Source organism: Lissotriton vulgaris, chromosome 8 (assembly GCF_964263255.1).
Source record: "Lissotriton vulgaris chromosome 8, aLisVul1.2, whole genome shotgun sequence".
In the NCBI taxonomy this organism is placed as follows: Eukaryota; Metazoa; Chordata; class Amphibia; order Caudata; family Salamandridae; genus Lissotriton; species Lissotriton vulgaris.
Genome location: NC_141696.1, coordinates 110,139,651 through 110,159,035, shown reverse-complemented (window position 1 = coordinate 110,159,035; position 19,385 = coordinate 110,139,651). Strand labels below are relative to the sequence as shown.

The 19,385-nt window shown below is 42.9% G+C and overlaps 1 protein-coding gene across 2 annotated transcripts in view; it reads right to left on the bottom strand.

The window, feature by feature from the left end:
* The window catches only part of INPPL1 (inositol polyphosphate phosphatase like 1), a 915,229-nt gene that overhangs the window by 400,282 nt on the left and 495,562 nt on the right, over positions 1 to 19,385 (bottom strand). For both annotated transcript variants that reach the window (XM_086933779.1, XM_086933780.1), the window contains 2 exons: positions 5,117 to 5,206; positions 1,830 to 1,928 (listed from right to left, as the gene is read on the bottom strand). In XM_086933779.1, the coding sequence (XP_086789905.1) occupies positions 1,830 to 1,928; positions 5,117 to 5,206 (189 nt within the window). The remainder of the gene's footprint in view (positions 1 to 1,829; positions 1,929 to 5,116; positions 5,207 to 19,385) is intronic.

The window sequence follows — 19,385 nt, the reverse complement described above, 5'->3', positions numbered from 1 at the left end:
TTGTAAATGCAAGACTCTGAAGCCTGGGTAACCAAACACTGCATGGGAACTACATCAACTCAAGGTCCAGATAGGTAGTACATCACGAAAATACAAAAACTAACCTGCTCAAGTTTAATATTTATATTCTGCATGACACAACCCTTACACTTCTGGAGGCCTATTTTTTAGCTTCCCCCCGTCACTTAGGTGCCCAAGTCATTGCGTTTTATTCGTTTGAAGCAATTATTAAGATAACATCACACCACTTTCTTGCACATTATACCAATAAAGCAGTACATCTCCATCTAGTACAGTTCTCCGACATTCAATTTCAGTAAAAGGCCATTCTGAATCTTTCCCATCGGGCCCAAGCTGCTCTTCACACTCAGGGACTGCAACAACACAACAGTGGGCGCTGCACACGGGCTCCCCCGGAATACATTCCATTTGTTCCACACCTTTTCCCCACTTCAGGGGTCAACCTACACTCATAGACTATTTTCTCTGCTACTATACACCAATCCATGTCCCTCTCCCAGTCCAGGAGGGCTGGTCTAGCTTCCGCCACCCAAAGACAAGCTATGCTACTCTTTGCAATCATCAAACCTAAAGTTACCCAGGTCTGATGAGCTCGCCCCAGTTCTGTGGTCTCCCAAACACTGAGTAGGCACCATTTGGCTGAGAGTGATAGGTTCTCACGACAGATCCCCATCATGCACAACACCACTGAGTCCCAACAGGATTGAATTTTTGGGCAGGACCAAATAATGTGCTAAAATGCCCCCTCCTGCCAACAATGTCTGCGGCAGAGTGGAGTCGCCCTCTTGCCCATTGAAGCCACTGCTTTTGAGTCATAGAATAACTGGGTGAATAAAGCATTACACCCTGGTGAAGTGACTGCGGAACCCAAGTTTCAAACTTGTGCTTGGTTTCAACAAAGTTCCATGCGTACACATATTTAGTGTTATGCAAACAGAATTTTAATGCACAGAAAAAAGGACAAGTATTCTTTACCTGTCCTGCTGCCAATTATAGTCAGACCAAAGGTTTTTCTGGCAGCTTACCTTTGTGACCTGCCCTGTCTCACTCCTCAAGAGGATATCCAGCATGTGCCGCTTGCTATAGACCTGATCTATACACACACAAGTGTGTTTCAGCCATTGGTATTTTATATCCACAAACAACTGAAGCGGTTTCTGCCCACGTTATGGGAAAATACACGAAGAAATGACCAGAACCAGGCAGGACAAACACCACAAAAGACAATTCAAAGCTTTCAGAGCAGGTTTCTTGGCTTAGCTGGCATTTACTTTGATGATCTTAAATCAGTTTATCATTATATTCTCAATTTATCAATGCCATTACATTCCACCAAGAAGTTGATGTGTTATATAAATGCTGTGCCCGAGGTTTGTACTTGTGTATTTTTTATTGAAAATTAAAATAGCAGCGTAAAAAGTGTATGCCCTGACGCAAGAGGGCCATCTAGTAGGGGTCATGCAATGCAATCAGCAGCACTTGAGGTAACCCATAAACATGAAGCTTATTCCAATATTTTGAAATAATTGCGAGGAGACAAAGTGATAGAACAAAACTCCTAAATAAATGCAAGAATCTGCTTGATTTTGCCCCATGATGTTTGAACTACCCCACTACATGGGACCCAAGGTACTTTTATGAATCAATCGCATGGCCCATGGCACAGCTGAACTTAATATGATGTGGTTCTGCTTGAAGGTTGCACCTTCAGCTGTTTAGAAATATGGAAAAGCAGCATCTTTGCAGATGTAAGCAATGTTCAAGAGGATGACCCTATGAAACATTGAATGCTAGAGATGGAAGATTACCTCAAAGGCTTTCACCGGGATGGACTTGGACTTCCGGGACGATGGCTGTGTTGGGGCAGATTGTGCAGTAGTGCTCATGTCCTGCAGAGCTTTCAACGCCTAAAGGAAAGAGAAAGATCACATTGCGATTACATTCAAACTATAGGAATTTCATGGCAGATACTTTCCACATTACTACTGAGAAAAAACCTCCTAAAGCAGAGTACCACAGACACAGAACAAGTTCAAGAGGGAAAATATTGCATGGGGTCGTAAAAGGGACATATACATGACTGAAACCGACAAAAGTACAAGTAACATGTGAGACCTGAGGCCATATATTAGATGCATGCCATGCATTCTCTTTCTTATAGCCAATCTCTTTTCAAACCTATTTTTGCTGAGGTTTCCTTTTTATTGCATAGTAGCAGTACCACTAATATAACAATTAGCGGGCACCAGAGAGTGTCGTTATGATGCCACTCCATCACTGTGACTTCCCATTTCCTGAGAAGCTTGGGGTAAATATTCTTCCTCCAATTGCATAGTGTATTTTTCCTTTAAGACACCACAGTACTTATTGTGTAACCCCCAGATTTTTTTAGCATCTTTTCCTCCACTGAGCAGGTTCTACACTGTCTGACCTTTGATCATCATTGTAACTGTTTAAGGTACTACCCCTTTATGTACGGTCAGCCTCAAGTTTTTCGACTGATGCTGCAGATTTTTCAACTGAGGTTGCGCTAAGGTCTGCTATTCAGATCTTAGTGCCCTGACCCTAAAGTGTATGTCAAACTGGCTGTACCCAATTGGAAATGCCTAACTTAGCTTAAGTCCATAGTAATTGTACCCCGTTGCCACAGGCATGTAAGTTAGAGGGGTACCCCAAGTCTTTCAGCACTGGATGTGCTAACCTGTAGGTCCTCCAAGTAAAATGAGTCCCACAGTCCACCAGTGCAGACTGGTAGAGCAGTTGTGCACTGCTAGCCCGACCTTGCCAATAAAAGCAATGGCAAAGTCACCACTTCCCTTGAACATCTGTGTAAGTCACCCCTCAGGCAGGCCTACTGAGTCCCAAGACAGGGTGCACCATATGACAATTTACATGCCTTACCTGGAAACATACAAAACATTTTTTACTGTACAAAGACTTATTCACCCCATTGGCGAGTACAAGATTATACACTGACTCCTCAGCGGTGCTAACTCTTGAACAGTGTGACCAAAGTGGGCACCTGAAGGTATCATGCAATTTGTTAGATTAAGCCCGACTTGTATCTCAAGAGAAATTAATGTAACTTTTAGCAGTGTGCAGCTTTAGCTGCCACTTGGTTGCCTTTACAATTCATGTGCCTTCCAGGGGGGGGAACACATGGAGTCAGTTCAACGAGACAACTTTCTACCCTCCTGGAGAGATGTGCCATCGACTCTCAGAAAGGAGAACAATGGGGGATTGTAGTCCTTGCAGGAAGCTTAGGTGTTTTCCCCAAAAGGCAGACTCCAAAGGGGAAGCCGCCTTTGAAGGGCACGTGTCACACACCATTTAAGACTACACCTGCTACACCTGGTACCGGCGAAAAGTGTAACTGTGCCTGCCGTGTCCTACTCAAGGTGAAGCTGACTACAGAGCACAGTCAAGCCAAGAGACTGCAAGAGCCAGCTGACTGACCTACTGTTTGCAGCAAACCGACACAACAGCTGAAGAAGCCTGCTGGGGCAAGCTTGTAGCTTGGTCACCCCAAGTACTTCTACCCAACCGCATTGACACTAAGCTAAGAATTCCTTGAAAAAGTGTTCAATTAGTTGATTTTCCAAGGCTTGTTCGTGGTTGAGTGAAATTGCTGTGATTTATTATTGCTTGTAAAATCTATATATTTTAGGAACCTACTGGTTCATCTTTTTCTTTCTAGTGTCTAAATTCTGATAAACATATAGTCTGTTTTTATAAAATGGTGTCGGATTGATTGAGTGTTGTGTCAATATCTTATTCAATTATTTAGGTGATCTTTAAATGCTTTACCAGTGTTCCTCTGTGTAAGCCTTACTTTACTGCTCAGTGCCACAGCTACCCAGGGTTGAGCTGAGGGTTTTAAAGACAACCCTACTGGTTCTAAAGGGGTTGGTAAGTGTATTAGACGGTGAGATCACAAACCCACATCATATAATACACTCCAATTCATCACAAACTGTAACTGCATTTACGTAGCGCTTACTACCCCTGACAAGGTGTTGAAGGACGTTATGCCCAGCAGCATGCTGTGTGCAAGTAGTACCATAATATTATCCAAAACTTTAAACCCCCTTGATGATATTTGTTCATTCCATATACCCAATATAAGTAACTGAGCATTTTCAACAACACTATCTGTAACTATGGCCAGGGCATCTAATACATTTTTCTAACAGGTTTTAATCTGAGATACTACCATATGGTTGGATAAAACTGACATTTACACCACATACTCTCATGCGCAGATCCTTCTGCACTTTCCCAAATTGTTTCAACTAGACACACCTGTAATGTATTTTGTGTAATATCTGAACTCGCCATACCCAGATCTGTTTTTCATCTCTCTGGAGAAGGTGCATTTGTGCCTCTTCCTATTCTGTTTCTCTTAAGCCCAGATTAGTGCCCGAGTGTGACCACAAGTGGCTCAATGTAACTTGAGTGTTATTAATCAGAGTTCTGTTAATAAGGAATGTTGTCTCTTTGTCTATCAGCTCAAACAGTATATTCTACACTGGGAAGCAATACTGGGCCATCTAGTACTGTACCAACTCGCACAACACTGCATGCTGTAGTTATATATACTTGCACGCCTAAGAGTCAGCTACCCTAAATTCAGAATGTAGCTAATCATAGTCATTCAATCATGTTTGACGCCACACATTTCATAGTATGAATATCCAAGTTATCCTAGTCCATGTTCTAAACCTCCGCAACTGCGTCAATTCTCAAGTGTGTCACTTATCCAAAGAGGTGTAAGTTTGCTAGAAGTCCCTCTGAGTCTAACCTGTTTCACAAGTAAGTCACCCATGCTCTCACTACGTTTGGTGTGATCCGGCACAGGCTGATGTACAAAACTTCCATAATATTATTACGGGATACTGCCTTTTACCCAACTAACTCTCAATATTGTACTTTGAAATTGAGGGTTCATTTCATCCTAGTCTCCCCCCCCCCTCCCACGGTGACCACTAAACTTGGATTAACAACAGATATGCGTGCAGAAATTAATAGCCTGCAAGTTAAATAAAAATCACTGGTGTAGCTAAATAGGGTCAGACTCCGCTCTACCTCAACTTACCTTCTTCTCAATGCTGGACAAGAAGTCCTTCAAAACTGAGAGTTTCAAGACCAGGCTTTCCAGCTCCTGCTCACCTGATTGGTTAGGAGCCTGAAATGTGTAAACAAAATTTATGAGAAAACCACGATTTTATAGACCGCCAAAGACAGTAATGTACTTTACCATCCTAATAACATCTGCTACCACTACTCCCGTTATTTGTACTCAATTTATTACACTGGAGGGATATTAGGCAGTGTCTGTCCTGTGGAAAGTCAGTATTGCAACCTATAAGTCACAAAAGATTTCCACAGCAAATGCATAGCTCAAGATGCCACTTTACTGTTCTAGGGAAGAAGCTTGGTCAATGGCACCCGGACATCAGGACCATGGCTTTTCCCAATCTTAGGAGCTGTAGCAGCCGCTATCAATTCATACATTAACATAGACAACTCTCGTGCCTCTCTGGATGCACCCATATTTTCTCAAAGGTTAAGCTGTGACAAGAACTTTGCACCTCATCGCCAGATTAATTCATTTTGTATTTATGACATCTGATAAGTCTAAAATAGTAAATTAATTTTTGTTATTGTTATATACAGTACCATGTTCGAACTTAGGATCCAATGTGGGCCTGGTTTGCAGTTACAATTGTTAGAGGCCACACTCAAGAGCTCATCAGTATTTATTTATTTTATTTAAGAGGTTTTATATAGCGCTGGCTTCAACCTGAGGTATCAGAGCGCTTTACATTGGAATGACGAAAGTACATGGATTACAAAACAAATAGTAACGAAGAGAAACATTAACATATGGTAGAGTTAAAGAACAAAATGATTAACATATCTTGAATATGGTACAAAGTGAAAGGATGAAGCTACTTAGAACAATATATGAATGACAATTACAAATTATTAAACATTAAAAAGAATCTAGACTCATTTTTGTCAATAAGGAATGGTTAGGCGAGTGTAGCAAAGGAGGGTTGGCTAAGTGTTAGGAGAGAGGTGAAAGGAGGGGGAGGCAAGAAGTGAGGATGAGTATGGTAGGGGATGTGTATGGTAGGGGGTGAGTAGGTGTTGGTAGAGTATAGGAGAGGTGGGAGGGGGGAAGGTAGGAGATTCAAAAAGGAAGAGATTGTACGTCAAGTATGGACATAGAATGATTATGGACCCCAATATTTTTTTTAGCAGGTGCATTTTAAGGTCTTTTTTTAAACTGACGTATGAAGGGTTAAGCCGTAGGTCTTTAGGGAGGGCATTCCAGATGCTGGGGGCCTTACCAGAGAAGGAGCGAGATTGCGCAGCTTTCTTTTTTAGCAGAGGGGGGACTAGGAGGAGAGAGTTAGTGCTTCTCATCGGTCAGGCACTGCCCGCTTTTTTGATTTGGTTTGAAAGGTAGAGCGGGGTCTTTTGTTGGAGGTCTTTGTGCGTAGTGCAGGCTAATTTATTGGAGGATCTGCATCCAATAGGCAGCCATTTAAGGGTCTTTAGAGGCAGGGAGATGTGGTCAGAACGTTTGCAGTCAGTTGTTAGCCTAGCCGCTAGGTTTAGAACAGATTTGAGAGGGGCCAGGTGAGCTTTGGGAGAAGGGCATTACCATAGCCGATTTTCGAGAGGACTAGGGATTGTACAACTGATTTGAAATCTTCCGCTGGAATGAAGGGTTGGATTTTTTTGAGATGTTGGAGAGTAAAGAGTGCTCCTTTTGCTGATTTTTTTATATGGAGTTAAGTATAAACTTACTGTTGAAGGTGATGCCGAGGGATTTTACTGATTCGGAGAGGGAGAGTGGACGACACTTTAGGGCATTAAGGATGCCCATGTTTGGATGGGGAGAGGGGTGTTTTTAGGAGAGAAAAGAATGATTTCAGTTTTATTAGTATTACGTTTGAGATGATTGGAATAGAACCAGGTTTGGATATTGGTCAGGGTAGTGTTAAGGTGTAGTATATCAGAGTGGGATTTAATTTTATAGTACAATTTGGTGTCATCGGCATATAGGTGATAGTTAATACTGGCTTGTTTGAGAATGAGGGTAAGGGGTTCCATGAATAGGTTGAAGAGAGCAGGAGAAAGTATAGATCCTTGGGGGACATTGAGGGAGACCGGAGTGGGGCTAGATAGGCAATTTTGGATTTTCACTTGTTGGGTTCTGTGTTGGAAATAGGAGTTGAACCAGTTGAGGATGGTGCAATTAAGGCCAAACTGAGATTTAAGTGTAATGAGTAAGGTTGAATGGTTAACTGTGTCAAATGCCGCAGAGAGATCAAGGAGTATGAGTAGGCAGGCCTCACCATTGTCTAGGGCAAGGTGAATGTCATCAACTATATTTAGCAATGCAGTTTCAGTGCTGCAGCCTTTACGGAAGCCAGATTGTAGGGGGTCGAGAAGGTTGTAAGTGTCAATGTGTTTATCCAATTGCTGAAGGGCACATTTTTCCAGGGCTTTAGAGAGAATGGGGAGGTTTGAGATGGGCCGGAGGTTATTGGGGTCGTTCGGGTCAGCCTTAGAGTTTTTTTGGAATGAGTGTGATTTGTCCGAGTTAGAGGGAGACCGGGAAAGGGAACAGTTGATGATATTGTTTCAATACGGGACAATGACATGTTTTAGGTCTTGGACGAGGGAAGATGGGAGAGGTTTTTTTAGTGTGGGAGGATGGTTTTAATTTGGACAGGATGTTAAAGACTTCTAGTTCGGAAACAGAGTGAAAATTCAGCCAAGAGGCGTTGTTTTTGAGCTGTGTGTTGTCTGGGGGAAATTCAGGAGGGGTTGAGGAAAGTGGGGGTGGGGAGGACGCAGGGGTATGAGCAGAGGGGAGGGTGATGAAATATTATCAAGGGGACAGAGGGGATTGGGGGAATTTGAGTTAGAGTGAAGGATTGGTCAATTTTGGCAATTTTGTCAGAGAAAAAGTTAGCAATTTCTTCGCATTTGCTCCTGGTGGCCAACATGTTGCGGGGGAGGGGGGGAGAGGGAGGCTTGATTTCTAATGATGTTGAACCGCTCTCTGGGTCTATTTTTGACCCAGGAGAGCTGTGAACGGAAGGAAGCCTTTTCGGTGAAAATGTGCTTCTTGTATACGGATCTAGCGGTTCGAAGGAGGTCAAGATTTGAGGGGGAAGGGTGTTGTCTCCAGGTTCTTTCAGTCCGCCTGAGTACTCTTCTTTCATTGTTGAGGTCTGAGTTAAACCAAGATTTGGACGGGATAATTTTAAGAGTTTTTGGTTTGGGTGGTGCAAGTTGATCTAGAACCTTTTATTGTAGTGCTCAGGGAGTTTGTTTGCATTGAGAGAGGGAGGTGTGCGACTGAGTTGTGCTTGGAGTTTGGCCTCCAGTACACCTGGGGGGATACGATTAAGGTTTCTGGATAACATTGTGGTTTTGTTGCTTTTAGTAGGGGCAGGCTGGACTAAGGGTGAGATCAAGAACAATATGAGGTGGTGATCAGACCAGTCGATAGGGATGATGTTGGATAGGGATGCCAGTATCTTTCTCAATATATATCTGAATGCCATAACATTAGTTTCACCCAACACGGTCTGGTCATGGGTTAGATAAGGGTGGGCTTCTATGACTGTGTGTTCTCAATCAGTGCTAAACTCCTCACAGCCACTTCAGAACCCTCTCCCAGTGACATACAAATACAAATCTACAACTTTGAAGTGCACCACACTAACCCCTGCAATACACTGCATGCTGCATTGGCATGAAAGAATGGTGCCAATTTCACCTCTCACAGATACAGAGAACTGTGTGTAGCATTGAATTGAGTCAACAACCTCTAGCTAGACTCGCAGTCTATCGTGGAAGCAGACAAAGTATTTTTCACATTTACGTCTGCAAGTCATCATCAACTATAAATTTCAAAATATAAGAAACTTGTGCATCAATATTATGACAACCCTGCATCTATTTGCGAATGAGGCACAAATTTTGCTTGGCCCTCATTATCAGGACAAGGTAGGTGTGCTTCTCGCAAGGCCAACAGTAAACATGTTCGAATAAGCTACCACTTTCTGTAGTTATTTCCAATAATTAACACCACATACTTCCAGGACACACATCATATTTCTACAGCTAAGAATTCATGCCCACAAGGTGGGAGCCATCCTACAATTAAAACCAAACATTATTTTGCCAGATTTGTGGCATTCAGAAGCTAAAAGATAAATGTGCATCTTCCACCCCATTGTTCTGCTAACTCAAACACCTACCAGAATTAGATCCCAGCACACAAACTCACAAACAATCACACTGCACACCACATGTGTTCTTGTATTCTAAACACTGATCAATATTATCTTTCTGGGACCCACCATCTCCACCCCTCACAAGTTACACTGTAAATAAGAAAACCATACTGCATAGTTATTTTTGTTAGTTTAACAACACCTTCACAGTTGTTTGGGAATGGGTACAATTGAGGGTGTACCACAAGAAGCAGCTCAAAAAGATGCTGTAGATTCTCCAAGGATACCCATCATCACAACATCTCAATCACAGGCCCCATCCGTGCTCCGCCAACCATAAAACCACCCAATCCCAACTAACACATGTTTTTCTGCAATTTAAGGTTGGAGCATAGTGCATACTTAATGATGGGATGACTGAGCATGTGTTGTGAAGGTAAGAGTGCAAAAATGAAGAGTACCAGAATAACTATGAAGGTTAATTGTTCTTCCTCTCTAGTTACTTAATGCCCTCTTTTCCAGCAGATGTGAAACTGGATTCCAAAGCTCCACGGCAGCCAGGAGAAAGAAACAACATTTGCCAAACCATACTTCAACAAAGAAGCATACAGCATGTAATGAATACAAAAGGTATGTGAGATGCTCCAAATGGCTGTGCTTCCATTGTTTCAGATACCTTTGGAAAGCCACTGCCGTTGCCTTCCCTTACTAATCTGATTAATGTTAAAGGCAGTAGAAATGTGACGCTGCAAGATAGTGTTTGCACATGAGCATGGACTCAAACACACCCTAATCAATTTTGATAATACTATTTTCAATTCTCATGAAGGTGGAATAGTGATGGTGGGTGTGTATTTCCTCTTTGATTCCTCAATGAAATGTCACACACCAGTGATCTTGAAAAGGCTATTTAAGAAGATACCATTCAGACTGTTACCACAAACAAGTGATCTAGAACAGAACCATATTAAAGGGATGTTTTTCCAGGTGTAACAGGTAGGGCGGTAAAGCTTTACTCTTGGCAAGATAAAGGGGCATGTCCATAAAAAATACACCAACCAAAGAATCTTTACCATTTAATAGCATAGGTGGGAAGGGTTCCTAGCTCCCTTCAGAATTTGCATGAAATTTCAGAAACATTCAGATATTTATATTTAAGGGCCACATGAACCAAGCTCTTAAGCTAAGGGAAGTAGGGCAGTAGTGTAGGGTCCGCACTCCGATTCTGGATTGAAGGAACTTCTTGTTTTTCCCTGTTGCAAGTAGGCCGAGCAACGTCTCTTCCCAATATTCATCAAGTTGTTGTAAGACTTCTGAATGCAGCATGAACTTCTGTGACAAGCCTGCTTAAGGCGCAAGATCTTTTGAAAAAAGGGACAGCATCTTCTGGAGAAACTTTTTTTGGGTGCAGCCAATGAATCAAGCATTCCCAGGAAGTTGAGAAGGACACAATGCAAGAACTACATCAAAACAAAATAGAGTTATGAATCGGGCTGTTAACGCACAATTTCCAGAAAAAAAGACCATAGCTACCCAAACAAATCGCATCATCCTTTTGTGCATTTCACCCATTCAAAATTTGAAACGTAGTGGGCATTTTCTATGAATACGTTGAGTTTTCGCTCACTGTTGCTAATCTTCTAGCAGTTTGCCCACAATTTAGAAACGTGCAGCTACTTCAACTGTAACTGTAGTATCTGAAATTCTGAAGCATGCACATGACTCCCAAAGAGGGCACAGCCAACTGAGTTTTTCCACAGACCTACAAATTACTTTGATGAAGGTAAGTGCTAATTTATTTTGGTAAATTTAAGAAAAACTTAAAAGGTGGTCTAAACTTTTTCATTTTTGCTGTAAAATTCACAAGAAACATACCAAGCTCAAATATGTAGCCCAATACAACCATCTACTGCTAGATTTAAAGTATTGCTTTGATGTCATTAGAAAATGTTACAACAAATTGAATTTCAAAAGACTTAATGGATGGTAGGTTTACTTAAACAAGGCCAATCCGAAAAATATTTCAAAGTTCATGAGTTTTGATTGAGAAAGATATTAGTTAAGGAAATGGCATAACACAGGTTTGTTCTTCGGAAGTCCAAAAGGGCAGGATCCATGTCAGGTTTCCAAATAAAATTAATTTGGATACAATTACCTCAGTGGAACTCAGTGACATCATCAGTAGTTTTCCGCAAAATCTGAAACGAATCTAGGATTCCTAGCATTAACCGTCAATGCTTTATAAAGATTTGTTTATGAACATTGTACAGAAAAACTGAGCGTTAAAACTGACAAAATATATATATATAGCTTAATGATTTGATAAAAAAGAAGAAATAAGGTGGCTACTGAAGGTATGTGTAGTGTGTCTTCACTCTCCACATTCAGTGAAGGTATATGCATTCCGCATGAAGATTTCAAAGTGACAGTGATGGCATTAGACTTATGAATTTAGTGGCAAGCTGAAAGTCCTAATCATGAAAGAGGAGCAGAGGAAGAAGAAAAAAAACGAAAAGTCCTCTAGCCATGCAGTCTCCACTAAAGAAAAATCAAAACCTCATAACGACTTTCATAGTGGGAGATCTAGCGAGAGAAGGTCTGGCAAAGACGAAAGCATGCTCCAACATCACTATCCTCGATTGACAGTGTCTTCCTCACCGTTGAAACACCTAATGTTCCACAGCACTCCCTGGTGCTGATTCGCTTTGGTACAAATTCTTAACGTCGCCAAGCTCAACGCTGAAGCCCTAGAGGTGGTCTGTGTCACCAATGCTAAGAAAGAGCCTAAGGAAGTCTCTTGAAGAGCCTATACAACTATTACTGGGCCTTCATTCTGACCAAGGACCAAGCTCAGGTTCCACTAAGACTATTAAACTTGCCTCTACCACCAAATATGGTCTTGTGCCCAACATCCATTAGGACAAGGCCGGTGGCAGCTAGAGTGTCAGGGACTGTAAAATTATGCACCAATATTTTCATGTGGGAGAAAGGACTCTTCGCACACTCTAGAAGGGCACAAAAGATTCAGATCTCCTTCTGTGTCTCCATCATGATCACAGTCTAATGGTGACGACACTCACTCATCATACACTCCTACTTCTAAACCTTCAACAGTTTCACCGGTAGATGATATCACAATGTATCTGTTGAGGGAGCTTCCAAACTGGAAAAGCACTGCAAGCTTTATTATCGATCATAATGGAGGCAATACAACCATGACCTTCACTAAGACTTTTCCAGCCCTTGAGGGTGCAGGGAAGAAGTTGTCCCTGACCCAGGCCACAATAAAGTCAACTGCACTGCCACCTTTAAACTTTCAAGAGTTTCACCGGTGGATGATATCACAATGTATTTGTTGAGAGTGCATATAAACTGGAGTCGCATAATGAAGAAGCTACAACCATAGCCTTCGCCATGACTTCTCCTGCACTTGAAGCCGCAAAGAAGAAGTTGCAACTACCTCCGGCCACAATAAAGTCAACTGCACGCCTTCCCCAAAAATATAAGCCACCGCAACAGGACCGAGATTTCTTGAGATTTGATCCAAAGCCATATTTGGTCATAGTCATATCAGTTAGAAGACATGCCTCTGTCCTAGAAATGCTATAGACACCAAAATGTATGGCATAGCAGCTACCACATTAAAAAACACTTCCAAGACGCCACTCGTGTAACATATGACAGAGATATAGAAAGTCTTTTATAGATGACCATCAGCACTACTGGCTGCAGCTTATTGCCTTAGAGTCTCTCTTCGAATGTCCTTATGGCTTTGTCTAACTAACCTCAAGCTAGACACTCAGTTGAAAATCTTCAATCAAACATTGTCAGGATCCTCCTTATTTGGTCAGCTCCTGGAGATGGTAAATATGAAGAACTAGCTTACCCATCGCGCGTTGCTGCGATCTCAGAAAAAAGGACACTTAAGGAAACTTGTTATGATAACATTCAATTTACATTGTGTCATTTTTATTGAAACTTATTCATTTTACTATGGAAAACATTTTAAAGTGCTGTTTTAATTCTGTTTATTTATTTGAGTGCTTGTGGATACAAGGTATTTTTTATTTTTCCATCTGGTGCGTACACGAATAAATCAGAAGCTTTTCCGACGCGCGAGCTGGCCACATACAGTTGTCCATGTGAGAAGCGCGGATTCTCCAAATGTAGTCCACACACTTGCAGCGATTGTCCTTGTGCTTTGTTGATGGTCATTGCAAAAGCGTGTCGCACTGGAAACTGTAAACGTTTATTATTGGAAAGAGTGTGAGGGCCCTGGGGGGCTGGGGAGCCGGGGGGCCGATATTTAACTTTTTTTTTTTGCCAGAAACCTTCGCGGGAGTGTACTCGACAACTTTTAACAATTACTTTTTTTATTTTTTTTTATTTTTGCCAGAAACCTTCGCAGGAGTGTACTCAACAACTTCCCAAAGTTTTATGCCGATCGGATGAATGGTGTAGTAATGCATAAAGGACAAACAGACAGACATACTTTCGTTTTTATAGATATAGAAGAATGAAGTGGAGACCCTGAAGGGGGTAGAGCTTAAAGAAAAAAAGAAAGCTTTTTTTATGCCACAGTACAAGTTGCGAGGAGGGTTCTAACCCGTCACTGGCTGTATCAGCAGCAGTAAGGCCAGTGGTATTATTACCAGAAAATCCCTCCAAGACCAAGTCGACACCATCACACTATTCTAATACATCTGGAAAGTACTACTAGGGCAAATGACTGAGACAACCTCGAACCTGCCCCACTTCGCTGTTTGTCACTCAAGTGGGAGAACCATATCTATTCAGTTGCAAAAGTGGGAGAGAATAGCAATGGAGGCAATTGATGGATTTTGTGAGCTGTGGATATTCACTACGTTTCAAGGCAAAACACCACCTCTGGAGCCAACATCGAAGCACCAAATTGCCATCCTGAAGAAAGAAACATTTGCACTATTGCAAATACATGCACCCACTCAAAAGGGTCTGTGCTCCACCAACAAATGGATCGGAGGGTAAAAAAGCAGATGTGTGCAGCCCATCAGATCTTTTCTCACATAAAGTAAGGCGACTGGATGTGTGCCACAGAGTTACAAGATTCTTATTTTCAAATCCCAATAGGGTTACAACACAGGAAGACTGCATTTCAATGAGGGAAATTTGCAGTTCCAGCATACAATACCACCAGTCAACCTGAAATCGACCCTACACACATTCTTCCGTAGTGTCAGTTCATCTAGGACGCCAAGGAATGTTTTAACGAGACAACTGGCTAATAAAGGCTCACAGTTCTAGAAAACTGAAACATTACTTCAGAAGGACAACACACTGTCTAGGTTGCAGGCTAGCCCTGCAGGACAACCCACAGAAATTAGTGTCAAAGTTTGCACAGATTCTATCCTATCTAGGGGCAACAATACATACTTTAAGGGGGAAAGTGGGTTCTTTGGAGAGAGGGTCATATATTTGAGACAAATGTCACCTTCTGTGCAACACTGCCAATCCAACAGATCCAGCAGATGTTCTCACATCTTGATTCCATGGTTTTCTGCATTTCCATTCTCTCAGATGCAAGAATGCATATGAAAGCCCGCAGCAATATCTAAAGGACTAACAGCCACAACAACAAGACCACTGGGACAACAAGATCCAGCTAACCCATTCAGCATGATAATCCCTCTTGATGATGATGCACTAAATGAAGGGAGCAGGGAGGCACAAGATCAAGATGTCTGGAGGTAGTGGGCCAGTTCCTGCTCTTGCAGTCATTCCTGCAATAGGTGATCTTCACGGACAAAGTCTTTGGATACAGTCTAAGTTGAATCGGAAATAGAGAAGGCCAAGTGGGGCTCACCTTTAATAGGGCAGTCTCCATTGGAGAAGTTGGGAAGGCATCAAAGTGCCACTAGGTCTCACTACGGAACTCCTTCAGAGGAGCTGATTTTGCAATTGATACCAATGCACCCAGAGTTCCTCATGTCATTGCAACTGCTTTGAGCCTTTAGAGAGTCTTTGATGTGAAACGTTGGCACTTCTTTGGCCCCCTCTGATGCACCTTCAGCCCTAAGGATTGCAGAGGCCTCCAGCCAGGTTACCGCTGATGGATCCATCTTCGGTGAAGTCTGTATTTCCCAAACCCATGTTGAGTTCTGTACTGGCCGTGGAGCAGATTTGTTCACAGATGCTAAAATCTACATTGGTTCCTTCAACATCAACACTGCTCTTTACGCTGTCTGTACCGAAGGAGAACTCATTATCAATTTGGGTGTCCAACTCGGAGCCAAACTCATCACTGCCTGAACCAAAGTCACATCCTGAATTCTCATTGATGCACCCAGTACTAATACGATCAGATTCAGGCAAGATATTGCCTCTACCAGGAAGCTGGCTACAGATGCTCAATCACCTTTTCCGCTATGACTCTGAACAAAGCCACCAGACTTCGATAATGAGCAGGGGGGAAGATGGGGACGATTTACCCCCCACATTATGATGACGACAATCTATATACAGATTTATATGAAGCCATTGGGTTGGACTCTTCCCCCGATAGAATATGCTACTTACCAGTATGCATCTGTTCCTAGCATGTAGGGCTGCTGACATTCATATCTGTGCATAGATCGCCGCCTAGTGTTGGGTCCGGATGATGGCACCTTGTTGTCCTGGAAGAGTCTTCGAAGTATCACGAGATAGGTGACTCCTCCCCTGGACTACAGTGTGCATGGGCATCTTCTCCAGCCTCAGATTGTTTTTCGCCATTGTGGCAGAGATGGAGATAGTAAAGTAAGAGATGGCCATGCAAAAGATAATGCTGCAGCTGCAACAGGCACCGGGGAGGAGGGCAGGCGATATGAATGTCAGCATCCCTACATGCCAAGAACAGATGCATACTGGTAAGTAGCATATTCTGTTCAAGGCATGTGGGCTGCTGAATTCATATCTGTGCATAGACTGTAATAGCAGTATCTCCTCTAGCGGTGGTTACCTGTGCCAGCTGCAGCAGTTTGAAAAAGAGTTTTGAGGACAGCCTGGCCTACAGCAGCTTGCTGCTTTGCTTGTACGGCTACACAGTAGTATGTTGTGAAAGTGTGTATAGTAGACCATGTGGCTGCTCTACATATGTCTTCAAGAGGAATATTTCCTAGGAAAGCCATGGATGCCCCCATTTTGTGCGTAGTGTGTGCTCTTGGAGGGACAGTTAACCTGCGTTTAGCTTTTTTATAACATATTTGAATGCATTTAACTATCCATCTGGCTATTCCTGACTTTGATATGGAATTTCCTTTATGTTGTGGTGAAAAAGCAACAAATAATTGTTTTGTTTTTCTGAATGGTTTAGTTTTGTCCACATAATAAAGCAGAGCTCTCTTTACATCTAGTGTGTGTAGGGCTCTTTCAGCTACCGACTGTGGATTTTGGAAGAACACTGGCAGTTCTATTGATTGATTAATATGGAAAGTGCATATGACCTTTGGCATGAACTTAGGGTTTGTTCTAAGTACTACCCTGTTAGCATGTATCTGCATGAAGGGTTCTTAAATTGTTAGTGCTTGTAGTTCGCTAACTTGCCTAAGTGAAGTGATGGCAATCAAGAATGCCACCTTCCATGTTAAGAATTGCAATTTGCATGAATGTAGAGGTTCAAAAGGAGGTCCCATGAGTCTGGTGAGTACTATAGTTAGGTTCCAGACTGGTGAAGGTGGGTGTTTTGGAGGAATCACTCTTTTGAGACCCTCCATAAAAGCCTTGATTGCTGGTAGCCGAAACAGTGAAAGGTGTTGTCTATTTTGGAGATATGCTGCTATAGCAGCAAGGTGTAGTCTTATAGAAGCGTATGCTAGGTTGCATCTTTGAAGATGCAGTAGATATCATATAATGTTTTGTATGGGAGCATCTAATGGGTTGATTTGCTTATTGTTGCAGTAGATAACAAATCTCTTCCATTTAGCTGCATAGCATGCTCTAGTAGTTGGTCTTCTTGCCTCAATGATATTCATGCAGTCTGGAGGCAAGTTAAGGTATCGAAATTCTAAGACTTCAGGAGCCAGATCGCTAGGTTCATCTGATTGGGATCTGGGTGTCTGATTTCTCCATGGTTCTGAGTTAGAAGATGGGGTGCGAGGCGTAGCCTTTGATGAGTAACTACTGAAAGTTCCAGGAACGTTGTGTACCATGGCTGTCTCGCCCATGTGGGAGCAACTAGGATCATTGTGGGTGATTGTTGCCGTAGTTTGCGTGCCACCAGCGGAATCAGTGGTGCTGGGGGAAAAGCGTACCCAAATCTGCCTGACCAGTTCATCCATATCGCATTGTCCTGTGACAACGGATGTGGGAACCTGGCGGCAAAGTATTGGCATTTTGAGTTTTCTTTTGTGGCAAACAGGTCTATCTCTGGGTGACCCCACTTCTTGAAGAATGGCTGGAGAACTTGGGGGTGAATTCCCATTTGTGCAGTTGTTGGCTGTGTCTGCTGAGCAGATCCGCTATTTGATTGTCTTTTCCTGGGAGGTGTTCTGCCAGGAGAAAGATGTTTTTTGGAATTGCCCACTTCCATATGCTCCGTGCCAAGGTGGACAGCTGTGGAGAGTGTGTTCCTCCCCGTTTCTGGATATAGTATATGGCTGTCATGTTGTCCGTCCGGATCAACACAGTCTTGTTGTACAAGTATTTCTGGAATGCTTTTAGGGCTAGAAATATTGCTAGCAACTCTAGTTGATTGATATGCAGTCTCTTTTCTTTGATTGTCCAGAGCCCTTGTACTGTGTATTGAAGTAGGTGGGCTCCCCAACCTGTCAGTGATGCGTCCGCTGTTAGTACTAGTTGTGGAACCGGCTCTTGGAACAGTCGGCTCTTGGAAAGTTTTTTGTGGGTTCCACCACTGCAGAGAGTTGTAAGCGCGACTGTCTACCAACACTAGGTCTTTTAGTAATCCTTGAGCCTGGTTCCACTGTCTTGCAAGGCACTCTTGCAGTGGACGCATTTGAAGTCGGCCATGGGGGACAATGAATATGCAAGAGGCCATCATGCCTATGAGCTGCATGAAGACTCGAGCTGGCAAAGAGTATTTTGGCAGAAATTTGCGAATGAGCACTTGCATGCTGGTTATCCTCGCCGAGTTTGGATATGCCTTTGCCACTGAAGTATCTATGGTAGCTCCCAGATACTGTTGTGTGTGGGATGGTTGTAGGTGGGATTTTGGGTAGTTTATTGAAAAACCTAGGCTGTGCAGCAGCTGAAGTGTCTGAGACGTGTGCTTTAGGCACTGTTTGTACGATTTTGCTTGTATTACCCAGTCGTCTAGGTATGGAAACACGTGGATGTGTTGCCTCCTGAGATGTGCAGCTACTGTCGCTAGGCATTTTGTAAACACTCTTGGAGCCGTGGTTACCCCGAAGGGGAGAACCTTGAATTGGTAGTGTTGACCTTCGATTGTGAGCCTGAGATATTTTCTGTGAGCTGGATGGATGGGTATGTGAAAATACGCATCCTTGAGGTCCAATGTTGCTAGGAAGTCTCCTTGCTGGAGCAACCGGAGCACATGCTGTAGTGATCATATGGAAGTGCTCCGACAGTATGTATTGATTTAGGGGTCTGAGGTCCAATATTGGTCTGAGGGAACCGTCCTTCTTGGGAATAAGGAAGTATAGTGAATATACTCCTGTCCCTTGGTGTTGGAAAGGGACTGGTTGTATGGCCCGCTTTTCCAGCATGCATTTCTCCTCTTGCTGTAGCAGGGCGATGTGTTCTTTGGACATAGGACGGTGTCTGGGTGGTATGTTGGGTGGAGTAGAAGTGAGTTCCAGGCAATAACCATACTGGATAATTTGTCTCACCCACCTGTCTGTGGTAATTGCGTTCCAGACTGGTAGGAATTGTTAGATTCTGCCTCCGACCGGTTTTAAATGGTCTGAGGTAGTGTGATGAACTCACTGTTTTGCAGCAGTGGAGGCTCTGGTGTTATTGCCTCCACGTCCTCTTCCCTTATTATTGTTGCCCCTATAACCTCCTCTGTTGGAGTTCTTGTTAAAGGAACCTTGGGTGTTGCTTTTGTATGTGGACGAGGATTATGAAGTATTTCCCCGTGTAGCTGCTCTGTATGAGGAGCGT